We start from the raw sequence: 16,493 nt of genomic DNA, 5'->3' as shown, positions 1-16,493 counted from the left end.
ATCATCCCCATGTCTTCCTTTTGCTCTCTCACTCCTTTCTCCCTCTCTGGTGGTGGTGAGTCATGACACAGGGAGGTAGTGTTTCTGGGGCTGCATCTCAGTGTGCAGCTGGACAGGAGACTCAAAGGCATCCTTGTTCAAAAAAATATCCTGAGGAAGAGGGGAGTAAATTGGAAACACTAATGTCACAGACTGTGGAGGTGGCTGCTTGAGGAACCTGTTAGTGTGAATGGGAGTGGGCATCCGCATTCACACACAGTAGGATGCACAGGGGTCTCTCTGCAATGCCACAGAATGTGGCAGGATGATTTTAGATTTGAAACTCATGTCCTTCTCTCTTCAGTTTGGTAATATTACAGTAATCTTTTGCAATAGCTGGCACATTTGATTGCATAAAACAGGAAGAGTTGCATATAGCACTCCTCCTATTATATAATGCGTTTTTGACACACATCCTATCAATTAGTCGCATGTTTTTTTCCTGTGAACGTTAGTTCCGAAAACCCCCCACATATGAACTGGGAACTGTGGCTACCGCTCAGTAAATTCAGATATATTTAACTAATTAACTCGATTTGGCTGTTCCAGTATAGAACAGCCTATAGTATAACTGTTGAAATGGGACATATTGGTAACCCTGTTGTATCTGATCGTGGCGCGCGTTAATTGCACGTCTAGATTGTATCCTTTATTCATCCAGTTTAGTCGTATTGAGATGCATTCTCTTGTTCAATAGTGACATGGTCCAGAGAACTCGTAATCAATCACGAGCCTATTTTCATGAGAAAATCGTGGTGGAATGTTGCCATCTAATGGTTAGAAGGCGCAACTGCAAAGATTAGGGTTCATTTTGTGGCTCAACAATATAACCTTCCCGAACTCAAACTCCCAGCATTCATTTGAGTTCTGTCTGCCCTCTCCGGCGTCTACAGAGTTTCTGCGCATGCCCAATGGAGTTCTGAGAACAAGCTGCCAGTGCCACATTGCTCTACACAACCAGATGTAGTTGCTATGGGAGCTGGGCTAGATGACACTTAGATGGAGATACAGGAGGTGAGCTGTACATTGTTATACACTGATCTGTAATGTGAGTGTGTGTTTTTGTCATTGGTTTTGTCTATCCCTGTGTGCTGCGTTGTGCTGGATTGCATGTCTGATCTAGAGGGGTGTCTCACCCATACAGATTTATATTAATTTGTTGCCCTTCAAAATGTGAGAACTATGTGTGGGCCGGTATGGCCAATTTGGTTGTCAGCGAAGAGGTAGTCGTGTGTGTACTGTCTTGCCCTTTTGTCTTCTCTCCCAGTGATGGTAGACTGTGAGTATGAGCAAGCATAAAAGACTGAACCCTTTTAGATATTTCTGATTCAGAGGTAAGGTCTTCACCTACCCCACATTTATATCTGTAGATGCAGGGAATGTTGAGAATACATTAGGTAAACAAAACAGTGCTGAATAAATGCTACATCTACATAGCTAACAGTAGAAGCAATGCTGACACATTTAAATATTAATATAACATAATTTGAAATTGCACAACCACAGTCACATTATTATTCTCACATGAAAAACATAGATGTGTGCAAGGTACAGTATTATGCAGGCATTGCTTGCACATTAAATTATGCTGATTTATTAAGCCATGCAGAAGTATTTGTTCTTATTACATGTGTGTGCTGTGCTGGGGAGCGGCAGGGAGCTGGGAGGCTGTAGGCTGGGTTCAGTCTGGGATATAATGTCGACAGCTCACACAGAACTCCACAAGACTGGGGTTGTGGGGGAGATGAGGAGGGAGAGCCTGGGTACACACACACACACACACGAACACGCACACGCACACGCACACACACACACACACACACACACACACACACACACACACACACACACACACACACACACACACACACACACACACACCATCAGGTAATCAAAGTGGTTGTTGAGCTGGCTCTGAGTACCAGCACTGGTCCTTGAATCCTGCAATGTAATGAATGCATGACTCCCAATATTCCTAATTTACCAGTTTGCTACATAAACAAGGCAAACATATTATTATTCCTCCTATTATGCTATTATGCCTTTATGTTATTTATGATTTCTAATAACTGGTCTAACTTCCAAGATAATTTAAATTATATGAAAATTGTAAAGTGTACTTTTCTAAATAATTTTTGGGTCCCTGCCATACTTACGATAGACATTAGTCTTTCAGTATTAAAACAAGAGGTGTTTACTGAAATACCGGTGAGAGCAGAAATATCATTTTCTTGAGTCTGGATGAACATACACAGTCACTAGTGTCTCTGTGGATATACTTTAGATATCCTGGTTCTGTATGGACTGTGTATGTACTGTAGAGGTAGCACCCTCAACCATGTACTGTGTTTTTGTGTGTGTGTGTGTGTGTGTGTGTGTGTGTGTGTGTGTGTGTGTGTGTGTGTGTGTGTGTGTGTGTGTGTATGTGTGTGTATGTGTGTGTGTGTGTGTGTGTGTGTGTGTGTGTGTGTGTGTGTGTGTGTGTGTGTGTGTGTGTGTGTGTGTGTGCACATTCGGTGAGATGTGCTCCTGAAACCTCCTGAGAGTCCTCACACACTTTCCTTTTATAGCCTCTCAGACATGTGGGGGAAGGACCAGCCTGTGTGAAGGAGTGGCCCACTTCTACAAACATGGTTGCGTGGTGGGAGCGGCGGGATGCGAGGGGGAAAGAGCCTGGGAGAGCCTAGCTGCCTGTCACTCTCTCTCACAACTCTGTGAGAGCCACAGGACTCATGCTGTCCTCCAGCACACCCACATACAGACACTGAGAGCCAGAGGGAGAGAGAGAGGTGTAGCAAGGACAGAGAGAAAGAGAGATAGGTAGCAAGGAGAGAGGTTTTCAAGGGAAAAAGTTGAGAAAAGAGAGTGATAAACAGAAGGATTTTTCATTTCTCCTGAGGAGCTGAAAAGAACCGGAGAAGGATGGCAGAAGGAGGAGATGGAGAGGAGGAGATTCAGTTCCTGAGGACGGTGAGTGCTGCTTAATTTTCCTCTTGGTGGGGCTGACCTGCACAGAACACTGGGGGGGGGGGTACTTTGCTGGAATATGAGCCCTTCGTATGAGCCCTTAGGAGAGGGCTGAGCATTTATGAGCTACCTATCAGTTTCACTTTGGACTTCCATACCTTTCCTACAACCATAGGGCTTCAGTTTGTTTCTACATCATGCCCCATAGAGAGTTAGTATTCTTAAATGTTTAATTACACTGTTCACATATCAAAGAGCTTCTCCAGTTTCTATTTTTTGTAGATTTTGCTGAACTAGCATGAAATATTTAAGTCAACCTCTGGTTGCAGTTTTCCAAGCCATGCCCCCCTTCTGTATTTAGTTGACTATTTTTGTGGCGCCCCGAATGTGCCATGAACTGCTTATTACCTGCTCCACCTGACTATGGTGACAGATTTCTTCCATCTTCCATCAGCTATTTTACATTGTAATGCTATGTAAATTGCCAGGTATTTCAACTATCTTTTTAATCAGTTCCAGAATGTTCTACCCGCTGGGTGGTTTCAGGGTATGTGGGTGATGGTGTTTTTTGTGTGTGTGTGTGTGTGTGTGTGTGTGTGTGTGTGTGTGTGTGTGTGTGTGTGCATGTGTGCGTGTGTGCGCGCGTGCGTGTGTAGATAGACGGGCTGGTGCATCTGTTCACATCGTTATCTATTTATACCCCAGGAAAGGAGAGCCTGTCAGTTAGAGGGTAGGGTAAGAGATGGAGCAACAAGCTGCCCAGAGCCTGCAGGGGGACAGCTGGCCACAGCCCTTATTTCTCCCATAGACATACAGAGACTTTAGCCACGCGGAGGTAGGGACACATAGAGACATGTTAACTCCTACTGAACAGTCAGGCTAATATAAACCTATTGAGACACAGAGACAGAACTACTAGCAGTTAGAGAAAGACAGAGACATACTATCCATCAGAAAGAGGGACCAATACACAGCGTGAGGTCCCCTGCCCAGTTCAAACAGCTATCTTAATAATATTGCTATGTAATAACAGATACAACTGACACCAGACATAAGCATGCAACAAGAGCATATGTGAATGACAATGCTAGACAGGATACCTCTCAAGCTTACGGGGTCAGCTCACAATAACCGCAAGACGGCAATATGGAGCAACACAACTGTCACGCTTATCATAGAATTATAAACCTTTTTTTTATTTTTATTTTTTTACAATTTGTCCCACCACTAGACAGAGTAGACTAGACAGAGTAGTAGGAATGAATTGTGTGTCACACAGATACTTTGGATATTTCTACAGGTTTGTTCAAGAAAATACTGGAAGACCATGTCATCTAGGGTCAATGTCTACCAGCACACCCGCATGCACGCACACACATACTGGCTTGGCATGTTTTGCTTGATATGACGGCCCCTTCCCACCTTCAAAGGGAACTTATGTACCATTCTCTCACTCTCTCCCCTTCTTTACCACTTCTCTTTATGAGAATCCTCTGGAAAATTAGACTGGTGGAGGGAGAAAGAGGAGGGGGTAGAGTGTTGCTATACTCACTGTGCTCCAGGACTTCAGTGTTATTTATTAAAAGCACAATGCCTTTTACACTATTAGATCAATTCAGTTAAATCCGATGCACTGTGTGTATTTACGGTAGCTTTCAGTATCTCTCCTATATTACCAAACCTCTCAGTACAGTACTTAGTCAGCAGTGCCAGTCTAGTTAAATCTAGAGACATGGGATTATAGTATGACACTAATAGCGGCCAGATATATTGTGTTGCTTAAATTCAATGGTTTGACTGATTAATTGATTGATTGACTAAGTCATTATTGAAGGATTTGTGCAATGCTACAGTATATTACAACATTTTCAGGCTTATCCATGCCCCCTATACCTCAGTGCTTTATGCATGTCGAGTGGAAACTCTCTGTATAACTGCAACTCTGCATCTCAAAAACACTGAGAGCTGTACTGTACATTTCAACGCCCACATGCCCCGTCTGAGACACTAAGCTTAGCTTGCAAGAGGATGCCTAGATTGCTGCCTTTAGAGAAGCCCTGTGATGGCCATTGACTGCAGAGCTGAGGGCTAGGTTAACAGTGATGCTCTTGGCCAGTTTGAGAAGAGATGAGTCTGTCTGTCTGAAGGGCTAAACGCTGCGTCATTATATTGTGATGTCACAGTAGTGGGGTGAATCATGCAAGAGAGTGTGTTTGAGGGGTATTCGGGTTCCAATCTCTAACACCAGTTTCTTTTTATAGTTTGCCACTATAAGCACGCACACTCAGGGGGTTGAGAGAGAGAGAGAGCCGAGTCCGTGTCCTACTTGCTATCATCCGTTGGGAGCAGAAGTGTGGCTGTGTGAGATTCAGTACTGAGGTGAATCTCTGAGCATGTTGCCGGTTGATTTTTGTGATTGGCTGTTTTCATCTGGCGTTTGTGAGGCAGATAGATAAAGAAAGACTGACAGACACTGAACTTAGTCTTTTTGTCATTCCTATATTGTTTGTGTTATTCGGTCTGACATTCACAATGCAGCATTCAAGGTTCAAGTCATGATTTACTGCATCAGGCCCAATCTCTCTATCTAACTCATCATTCACTTCTCCTCTTCTCTGTTTCACTCTTTCTCACTCTCTTTCTCTCTCTCATTCGTATTGTTTTATTGTTCTATTTTGTAAATTTCTTATTGTTATTTTGTTAATATTTTGCTATCTTGTAAATATTTTGTTAATATTTGCTCATGTATTGTTTTTTTATATTGTTTTTTTATGTCCCATGCACCAACCTCACCAAGTCAATTTCCTGTATGTGCAAATATACTTATATACCAAATAAAAGAATTCTGATTCTGATTCTGATTTCTCTACTTCCACACTTCCATTGTTATGTCTTCTACCAATCATAACTCTTAACAATCATAACTGTCTTCTACCAATCATAACTCATAACAATTTTCTTTTGTCTGATTACATGAAATTCACTATTTCTGAGAGTCTGAGGGGAGACTGGAATGTTGATTTTCTTTTAATAGGTCTACTGTATATAATGACATTGATATTGTGAAAACAAACACATCTATGAAATACTTTCAATATTTCAATACTAAATTTAGTTTGTATATCTGGCTTGATGGACAAACAATCCAGACAGACCAAAGCACAGACACAGACAGACAGACAGACAGACAGACAGACACACACACACACACACACACACACACACACACACACACACACACACACACACACACACACACACACACACACACACACACACACACACACACACCTCCCATAAGCTTGCAACATCATTACATTCATTATAGTGGATCACAACTTTATCACAAAAAATGAATGACACTTTCATTGTTAAATGTGATCTAGCAGAGGTAAAACGCAAACATTAACCATATACACTCACCGGCCACTTTATTAGGTACACACTTTAGCCATTTCTGAAAGGTGATAGCACCCAGACAGAGGCAGTTCTAGGCAGTTGATGGCTGGCTGGGATAAAAGTGAAGAGGAGAGGAGAGTGGGGAGGATGTGAGCACGGCCGGGTTTGGAAGTGCTGAGCCCTGGAGATGAACGCATCCACACTGGGATTACACAGAGCACCTGTTAGTCTGCCGTCATTTGAACACCACTGTACCATGGCCACAGCTTACACAATAAACAGGTGGTCCAGTCTCCTCAAACAAGAAAGTGATCTTGTCTGAAGTCTCTTTCTCCCCTTCTGTGTACAATTCACTCTATGCAAAATCATTACCATGTGTAAACAAAGCCTCTGTGTGTGGATGAAGAGAGTTCTCCATTATAATCTAAATGTCTTTGAGCAATTGGAAAAGCACATACAATTTGTTGTTCATTTTGTAGGTCATTGTGCATGCTCCTGTTCCTACATGATATTCCATTACGGTGTTTTGGGGGATATGTGTTCATTAGGTAAATGAACTGTAAAGCCCCGGCCACACCAGTCTGTTGTACCTACAGAGATGACAAGGGTCTGTACATGTCAGTTTGTCTGTTTTCTGCGAACAGAACTGTTCAGAGGACTTTAACTTTTGTCAGTCCGTTCATTTAGTCAATGAGAAATTAGAAAGCAGACGTGCCTCTGTTATTTGGAATAAGAGGAGGCCCAAGCATAGCGTTTGCCTTTTTGTACAGTAGCTTTTTGTTCCACTAAAACGTTGAAATCCAGCCCTTAGCCAAATTCAGTATTCACTCTAATTCACTAGTTCAAGCATAGCAGGAAATAGCTGATACACTGGAGTGAAGTATGGAAAAACTTCTCATTTTCAGTTAATACAGAAATCATACAATGTTATTACATTTATTTCCTGAATTGAAGTCAAATAAACCCCAACCCTGATATTGTAGGTCAGAATAGAGTTGGATGTCGGGGTTTTGGAAGTGATTGCTTGGAAAAGGTTGAAGCTCTTGGTTTTAATTTGTCCCCTCTTCTTCAGTGTCAGTAAGGACATTTCAGTACTTAGTAATGGCTTCCTTGTGCCACTGCTGAGAGTCTCTGTGGGCCTTCTCCAAGTGAGCCTTGTAAGTATCTGCTGGTCAGCAGAAGAAGGGAATGCGAGAGTGACAGGTGCAACCACCTAAAATAGAAGGAGAGGAGTGGGGGATGGCCCAGAAAGCAGAGGAATAGATGATGAAGGAAAGAGGGATTGAAAGGGGATTTAGATTAAATAATTAGCAGAATGAAAGTTTGGGAAAAGGAGAGGAGATAGAAATGATTGCCTGGTAGGTACATAGTGATACTAGACACAGAGAGACAGAGACTGAGTGAGTGAGTGAGTGAGTGAGTGAGTGAGTGAGTGAGTGAGTGAGTGAGTGAGTGAGTGAGTGAGTGAGAAAGAGAAGGAGAAAGCTGGAACTGTTTGAACTGTCAGTCTGGGATTGAAAAATAAATCTATAACATTCAATGTTTTTTCCCATTGTCATAGCTCAGCATACACTGTTCAAGCCATATATAACTTTTTCTACCTCATAACCTTTCCAATACAAACACTCTCGCACAAGCGCTCTCTCTCTCTCTCTCTCTCTCTCGCACACACGCACACACGTTGGTTCTTCAACAATCAGTCTCCATACTATATATAATACTATATAATCTACTATTCTATTGTTATAATCTACTATTGCACTATTATTTGTACACAGAATACACAGTATTTGGCTGCTATTTACTGTCTTTACTGACTGTTCTTTTTGCACTGTTTAAATTATTTTTATTGAATGTTTTACTTTTAGTATGTCTTGTCTTATCTGTTTTCTCTCTTTATCTGTCTCACCGTGGGAGAGTGAGAAACGTCCTCTCGATTCCTTTGTATGTCTTTACATGTGAAGAATTGACATTAAAGCCACTTTGACTTTGACTTTGACTTATATGCAATGTATCCCTTCAGTGTTGAAGCACTAGTAGTACCTGGCATGGCTCTGCCTCTTAGCTTTGGTTGTTGCATTAACTGACACCATTCTGCAAAGTTCACAATCACATAACTGTTGGCACTGCGCTGATGTCAGGGGAGCTGTGCAGCTCTTTAAAGATAGTATTTCAGGAGGAGCAGGGGGAGGAGATGTGTTAAGGTGCTCTAGACTCTAGACAGGCCTTCTGGACCTAGACCCCTTTACCATCAGGTGCAGTAAAGACCTGTGCCCTTCCACCCACTTGTCAGATGACATTTAGAAATGGGGGTCCTGCAGTTTGTAACTGTTATTCCTGTTCAATCTGTATCAGTAGGAGCCAGACAAAAGCATTTGTAAAGGGTAATCCACCCCACTCTGACCCCACTACATCCATATCCCTCACACCCATATTGACCATTCCTCTCCTCCACCCACACAGATACAGCACACTATCCTATGCTTCATTCAGTCTGTCTGAAGGGCTTCAATCGATGCCCTGGACTGGGAGTGGCCCACATCCGCAGACCTTCAAAGGGCTGCAGTCCAACTAAGGGCTGGAATTATACAGAGCCTCACTGCAGATCTCCATTATCACTCTCTGTTGTTGTGGAATGTTCCATAATCCGTATGGGCCTCTTATCAATACAGACTGCAAATGATATCTCTTTTTTCCATACTGACTGAGTTTTATGTAATTCTGTCTGCCTTGGCTACATGTGGGTTTCAGTTAGAGTGTCTCTGTAGCAGTGGTGATGGTCTCCAGCCCTGTCCATGGAGACGTACAGTACAGTACAGTACATTGAGTGCTGCTGGGGCCCATTCATTCCTGAAATCTCTACTTGAGATTACATGAAATGATTACCTCAGTTCATCATGGAGTAAGTCTTACAATAACATCAATGAGCAGACCTAATAGGTTATCATGGTTAACTAACTACAGCACTTGAGTGAACTTCCTACAGTCTGCCACTGACTGTTTTGTTGTCCTGTCTCTGACACTGGAGACACCCCTCATACAGCAGTGTGATAGTCGCACAACAATCCAAACACTCTGTTACAAATTCTGTCTGCCCCCTGCAAGAATTGTGTCACCTCTATTAACAGTCCTTGAGTTACACCTCTGAGCCAGCCCCTCTCCTTTCCCTGGTTTTGAAAGAGCATCAGAGGCAGGGGGCATTTGTTACTTCCTGCTCGGACCGAAGAATGTTCTCGGTAGGTTGGGATATCCTCTTGTTCTTTGTAAACAACGGGACAGTCCTGTAAGCAGTGTGTGTATTCAACACACTCTTAATCAAAACCAGTTTTGAGTGTGTTTATGTATGAAACTATGAGTGCATGTGCGTGTGCATGTGCGTGCATGTGATAGTATATCTGCCAATCTATCCCCAATTGTCTTCACTTGTCCCTTTAATCCCAAACCACCACGCAAATTATTTTGCTTCCAGATCCAAATATGGTTTGGCTGTAATCTTACACCTACTATCCTGTCAGGGCTTTTAAACCATGTGTTGTATGTGGCCAGGTAGCTACAAGTTTCATTTTTTACATTCAAAGGATCCTATCTCTCTATTTACCTGTCTCTGTGTCAAATGTGGACTTTGGTGACAGTAACACATTAACACTGAATGTGGTTGGATTAGAATGAAGCATTTCATCTTTTAGATACTGAGCTGGATCTATTAATAAGAGAGTGAGTTAAGCCAGTTTGTGGGCTCTCAGCTTTTCACGTGATCCAGCAGAAGGACACTGCTTTAGTTACTATGTTTGATGGCACCACAAACAGTGGGTGTTTAGATGTATAGAATTGTTTGCTGTGATTCTGTTAAATGCACTGAATGGTCACCATAGGTTAATTAACCTAACTGATAACCTTTATGCCCTAGGTCTGTTCCAGTGACTGACATGTGTGCTAAATCAGTGCAATGTGTGATCTACAGTAACTGAGTACTAGAGTAACTGGTTTCCAGCATCTCTGACCTGGGCTTTGAATGCTTTAGGAATGTTACTGTGAAGCCAGATTTCCCATAGGGGCTCATTTAAATTCAAGACCATGTTTTTGACAGCATTTAGTGAAGCTTTGGTTTGTTTGTAAGAACTACACTTGGCAGTTCAAAGATGACATTTTCCTGTATCTAAGCACTTGGCTATTCACATAAGCATGCACCTGTGATATCCCTGGTTTAGATTCTCTGTCTTGTCTGTTGAGGTAATGGAACTGGAGCAGGTTTGCTGTATGGGTGTAGATGTTTCTCTGAAATGCTGAGTGGATAGCAAGTATAGTGCCGTGTGGCGGTGTGTGTACTGTCCTTCATCTGCTGGAAGTGTCATCTGATCGTACGGGCCGTCTCTAGGCTGTGACTCACATAGCGTCAGTCTGCTTTTAGACACCCAGAGGCACAGCCTCATCTCCATATCAGGGCCTACTGCTCACTTACCCCCACTTCACTGTCCTCAAAACTGTCCCAGTTTAGCCCAGTTTGGCTCTGTCTAGTTAGTACATGACACTACTTACTTAATTTATGTTATCTAGTAAATTACTGTACTGTCTCAATCAAAGACAACATGTTGAGGAATGTTTAGGATCCTGGAGGAGGGGGATTTAGATGTCTGTAATCAGATGTCTGTAATTGCCTCATGATGAAGCTGTATGACTTCATTGTAAATTGCTTGGAATTATTTTTTGCTTGGAATTATTACAGTCTGTCTGTCTCTGATCAATTCTGATAAACAATGACTAATGATTTTGCACACTTAGCAATGCACACTTTTGGATTGTTTTCATACTCCAGCTTTGAAGAGGCATGTGTTGAGTTGTGAAGTGACGTGGGAAGAGTTGATTAGTTGTGTAGTACTAGTTGTATTAGTATTAGTTGTGTAGTACCAGTGAGGGTAGATTAATACAATATATCTTGTTGTTCGTCTAACAAAATGGGTTTGGTGTTGCATTGGACAAGGGTATAATTATAGTTACAAAAAGGCTATTATTATAGTTTTATGTTCAGGTTTAGATTAATAGAATTGGCTACACAGGAGCATTATTTTTGCCATGATTCTCATGCTTGGAGGGGAGAAGGTTGTTCCACTTTCTTCTGAGCAGGGGTTAGAGGAGAGGACAGAAGAGACAGTTCTAGGCTGAAGAAAGATAAATGATAGCCTAACTAAAGGAAGGATACTGTGTGTAGAGCCAAATGAAAAGAGCTAGCTTATTGGTACAGAGGAGGGCATGTTATGAGGTCACTGATCCGCATCACTTTTCAGCCAGTTACATGCTACTGTGTATAAACTAATGTGCTTCCCTCATTAGTTGACATATAGGACCTGTCACTCAGCCAAAACACTAGGTCATGACACAGATTCACCGATCCAGCTGTCCAGAGAGAATTAGAAAGAAGGAGGGAGGAGAAAGATAAGAAATTGACAGAAAAATAGTAAGACACAGGGAGGGAAAGTGATGGATATGCTGGGATATAATGAGTGAGTGGAGGGAGCAGCTGAGAATGTTCTGAGTCAGGTGTGGGTTAACAGGGGGGGGGGGTGTTTATCAGTGTATTTACACCAGTCTCAGCAGGGTCATGGAATTGACAGGGAGCCACAAATTACTGTCTGTTAGAATTCTCCATGCACAATGTATCTGTCTTCATTTGGTTAGCTCCACCCTATTATGAGGGACTTTTGGCAGCTTTGTCACCCGGGGCGCATTGTGTGTTGAATGTTTTGCATTGTTTAGCGACAGACCGTACATAAAGACAAGTTCAACACCTCATAACTAACACCGTGGTTACCCCGTCAACGGTAATACGTGGTATCTGGTATTGGTATGCAACACATGCATCCACTGCCATCTTGTAACACCTAACCAATGTGTCTGATACCTGGGTTTATGGATGATTGTCATGCAGTTAATGTAAAGTTATGTCCATTTACCCTTTCATGACATGACATTTCTTAGTAAACTGTAAAGTTGCTCTATAGTGCACTCCAGATTACCGGAATGAATATATGAATGGAGGCAAGATCTTCATAGAAAGTTAAAACAATATTTTAATGAGGTGATTCATATCACACTGTTTGTTGTTTTGTTAATTTTGTTAACTACAAATACTGTACATTCATTCACAAAAAAAATAAATCAATACATCAGGTTTGTGATGTAGTGGATGCATGCATACTGATACTAGGTACGACTGTACTACCACTTCACTACAACTGACTGATGGTCTAAGCATGGTAACCATGGTCTTACTTGTGATGGGATACAAGGGTATAACCAAATGAAAATAGGTAATATAGCAATGGGGAAATGGTGCAACAATAATGGAAACCAGCATCTTTCATGCAAAATAATTACGTGGAAACTATAGTCTGCCTTACATTGTAATAACAAGGTAATTGCCTTTCTTGTTTCTGGTAACTACTGATAATTACTTTTTCCGAAGTGTAATGTAAAGTACTACCCAACTTTCTTTGAGGCATGTTTGCTCCTGTTTGATGGGTGTCACGGGGTATGGCGGGCTGGTGAAATTCATGGTGCCGCAATTAAACGTTGCGCTCTGCTGAACACTGCCCGGGGCTCTGAGTCCTAGAGAGTGCTGTGTCCTGACTGTGTTTGTGTTTTCTCCCTTGGGTGTGCAGGATGACCAGGTAGTGCTGCAGTGCACTGCATCTGTCCTGAAGGAGCAGATCAAACTGTGCCTGTCCTGCGAGGGCTTCGGGAACCGCCTCTGCTTCCTAGAGACCACGTCCAATGCCCAGGTACTGTACACAAATGCATCACACTACCATATGAATGTATGTGTCTGTACATGTCTCACACACCCATGGAGCCAGAGTTATAGGTTATATAACGGGGGCTGGTTTGTACCCACAGAGTGTCCCTCCAGACCTGGCAATATGTGCCTTCATCCTGGAGCAGTCCCTGTCGGTGCGTGCTCTGCAGGAGATGCTGGCCAACACTGTGGAGATGAACGAGGTAAGAGTCAGCGATGGAGGGCTGGATGGAAGGATGGGATAGGGATGAAGGTATTAGATGTTTGAGGAATAAGGATGGAAGGATGGGATAGGGATGAAGGTATTAGATGTTTGAGGAATAAGGATGGGATAGGGATGAAGGTATTAGATGTTTGAGGAATAAGGATGGAAGGATGGGATAGGGATGAAGGTATTAGATGTTTGAGGAATAAGGATGGAAGGATGGGATAGGGATGAAGGTATTAGATGTTTGAGGAATAAGGATGGGATAGGGATGAAGGTATTAGATGTTTGAGGAATAAGGATGGAAGGATGGGATAGGGATGAAGGTATTAGATGTTTGAGGAATAAGGATGGAAGGATGGGATAGGGATGAAGGTATTAGATGTTTGAGGAATAAGGATGGAAGGGGAGATGACAGTGAAACATGGTTGTGAAAGGGGCTTGTAAATCTGTTTTGGATTTATATTTGTTTTACTGCAGTCTCAGGGTCAGACAGAAGTTGTCTATTAATTGTCGAGTGCCTTATCCTCATTATATGGAAGTGGACCACCTTGCTTTCTTCTTTGCTTTTTTCCAATGCCAATAATGTCTCCACCACCACAACCACATATTTTCTGAACACAAACATTTTGTGCAGTATATTTTTATTAAAAATGTCATAAAAATACAATTTGTTGCACTTTTATTTTGTCACATAATTCAGAATGACAAAGTCGTAATGAAAAATCTAAACAATTATTTTGTTTTAGAGGTGCAATCCTTAATACATTTTTCATCCAATGGCTGGCCCCTTACTTGATTTGGTATAAAGTTGGGAATGGGGCTGAAATGTGACCTTCAAAATTCATAGACAGAGACATGCAAGGACTAACAGTCCATGATATTGAAATGATAGTTTCAAACATATTTCAAAGCTATACATTGTTGTTTACAAACAATGAAAAAATACTAATATTTCAGGTCATAAGGTAAGAGTTCTTAGCTCATTCGGCATTTACTGTATGAGTCATATTCTTAGCGAATCAAAGGGTATACGTATATTATGAACTGAAATAAATTACCATGGAACTGCAGAACAAATCCGAGATTGTGCCTTTTAACATATTATTCACAGCTATTCAATGTTGATGTAGAATATGTGCACCACAAAACTCAAACCCACATTAGCACAGTAACTGGGCCAATAATTTTTTGTTGTTGTCACGACTACTTTTTGTCTCTTTTTTTCGGACAATCCCCTCCCCCTCCATGCCAACCATAGGCAGTCGATTTGGACAAATGGGTATGTCTTTGTACATGTCTCATAACCTGTCATATGTTTCCTAAACCAACCCCTCCCTCCCCTCCTCTCCTTCTAAGAACACGCTCACACCCTCTGGATGTCCTACTGATTGAAATAGTGCTTTACCATTCACTCTCAGGCCAAGACCTTTTCATTTCCTCACTCTGCTCACCCTTCACCCCAGACATAGTGTGGATTCAGCCCCACTGTCACTCACTTTCTCAAGTATTGTCATTGCTAGAATCTCAGCTGGGTCTCCAAGCATTTATATGGAGAACCTCTATAGGGAGTTAAAGGCACTCAATTTAATTTCTCTAGTTCCAGTGTTGTTGATTTGAACACACATGATGATAGGTCCACTTTAAGGCTCATCAACGCCACAGACATGCTCTTTTTTCATTCTTTTTTTCATTCTGTTTCATTTCATGCAGCACTATTATACCCCATTTACCCCTCCAACCCTATCATAATGGCATTTTACCTCAAATGGATTAATTTACCTTATTTGGGTTAATCTACTGTTCTGACTGTCTAATTTTTCGTCCAACTGATCCTAATGATCTAACTCATCTCATGCTCCTGTATTGCCATCTATCACAATATATCAGCTAACTCACCCAGTTCAACTCAACCATCTCAACTGCATAGAAACGTGTATGTCTTTTAGATATGTAAGTATTATAGATATTTTAGTTGTCTTAAAGGAATAGTTTACTCAAAATACAAATAAATATGATTTCCTAAGTACCTTGGCTTACCTTGGCTTAGGGCGATTCACTTAAACAGTTTTTTGGATAGTTAGACACTATTAAACAAAATATGGCAATCAACTATCCTAGCCTTAGGGATAGAGCCCAGTGGCTGTGTAGGCCATATCCTATCCAGCGGAAAGCTGGGGATGAGAATAGCATGGCATGCAGCCCAGTGGAGGGTCCTGACTGCCTGCGTCAGTGCATGGGTGGTGGAGGGGAAACTCGACACTCCCAGAGCACTGGCTACCCAGCTGTCCAGCCTGGTGCTAATGTGGACGGGGGCTTATGGAGCAGCACAGCCCCTTGACATGCTCGCCCTGACCCAATTGACATGTGTCCCAGTGGATTAGGTGTGCTAAGCCCCCAGGACCTGAGGCCTAATCATTATCATACTGCTGGTAGTGCTGGTGATGATTGTTATGGCTAATCACACTGTACCTACAACAGTAATTATGTTTTCTTGTTTAAAACCTTGCTGGATATTGAGAAAAGGTAGGCTATTTTCATGTTGTGTTTTGTGTTTTCTGTGGCAAATGTGACCAGTGGTGATTGGTTGAATGTGATCTGGATGTATTTTATCTAGATGCGTACAGTATGCTCATCTTGTTGGGTGTACTGTAGCTTGCTACTTGTGAATGTGATTTATGTGATGAAGAGATGTTCAGTCATCTTTTTGAATAGTGTCTCTTCACTGTCATAATGCACTTTGATGTTGTTGTTGTTTTGTTCATGTGATGTTTGTATGAGAAGGAAACAATTCTTGCCTTAGTTGTCCCACACAGATCTGTGTCCGGTGGAAGGAGGGACCCCTCTCTCCACACTGCTCTAAGACCTGGGGTCTCTTCCATTCCAAATTGACACAACCCGTTCCCTTATTTTCTCCAATCGAGTGAGCCCTACCTGAGCGAAGGGGAGTGAATGAGGGAGGGGGCACTGGGAGGTTTAAAATGGATCCCATTCCCTTCCCATATAGAGCTATAATTGTATAATGTACTTTGCTATACACATTGCAAAGACATCTATTTTAACAGTAGATATAGTAAGCTACTTACAATTGTA

At 42.0% G+C, this 16,493-nt stretch overlaps 1 protein-coding gene across 1 annotated transcript in view; it reads left to right on the top strand.

The window, feature by feature from the left end:
• Positions 1–2,961: 2,961 nt before the first annotated feature.
• Positions 2,962–16,493, top strand: part of ryr1b (ryanodine receptor 1b (skeletal)) — a gene marked incomplete at its 5' end in the record, with an annotated part of 88,100 nt that continues 74,568 nt past the window's right edge. The window contains 4 exons of the mRNA XM_083695879.1: positions 2,962–3,009; positions 13,062–13,181; positions 13,297–13,398; positions 14,662–14,682. Of these exons, the coding sequence (XP_083552005.1) occupies positions 2,962–3,009; positions 13,062–13,181; positions 13,297–13,398; positions 14,662–14,682 (291 nt within the window). The remainder of the gene's footprint in view (positions 3,010–13,061; positions 13,182–13,296; positions 13,399–14,661; positions 14,683–16,493) is intronic.

This window comes from Argentina silus, assembly GCF_951799395.1.
Source record: "Argentina silus genome assembly, chromosome: X".
Taxonomy (NCBI): Eukaryota; Metazoa; Chordata; class Actinopteri; order Argentiniformes; family Argentinidae; genus Argentina; species Argentina silus.
The sequence above is the reverse complement of the archived record's forward strand: the minus strand, read 5'-3'. Positions and strand labels throughout refer to the sequence as shown.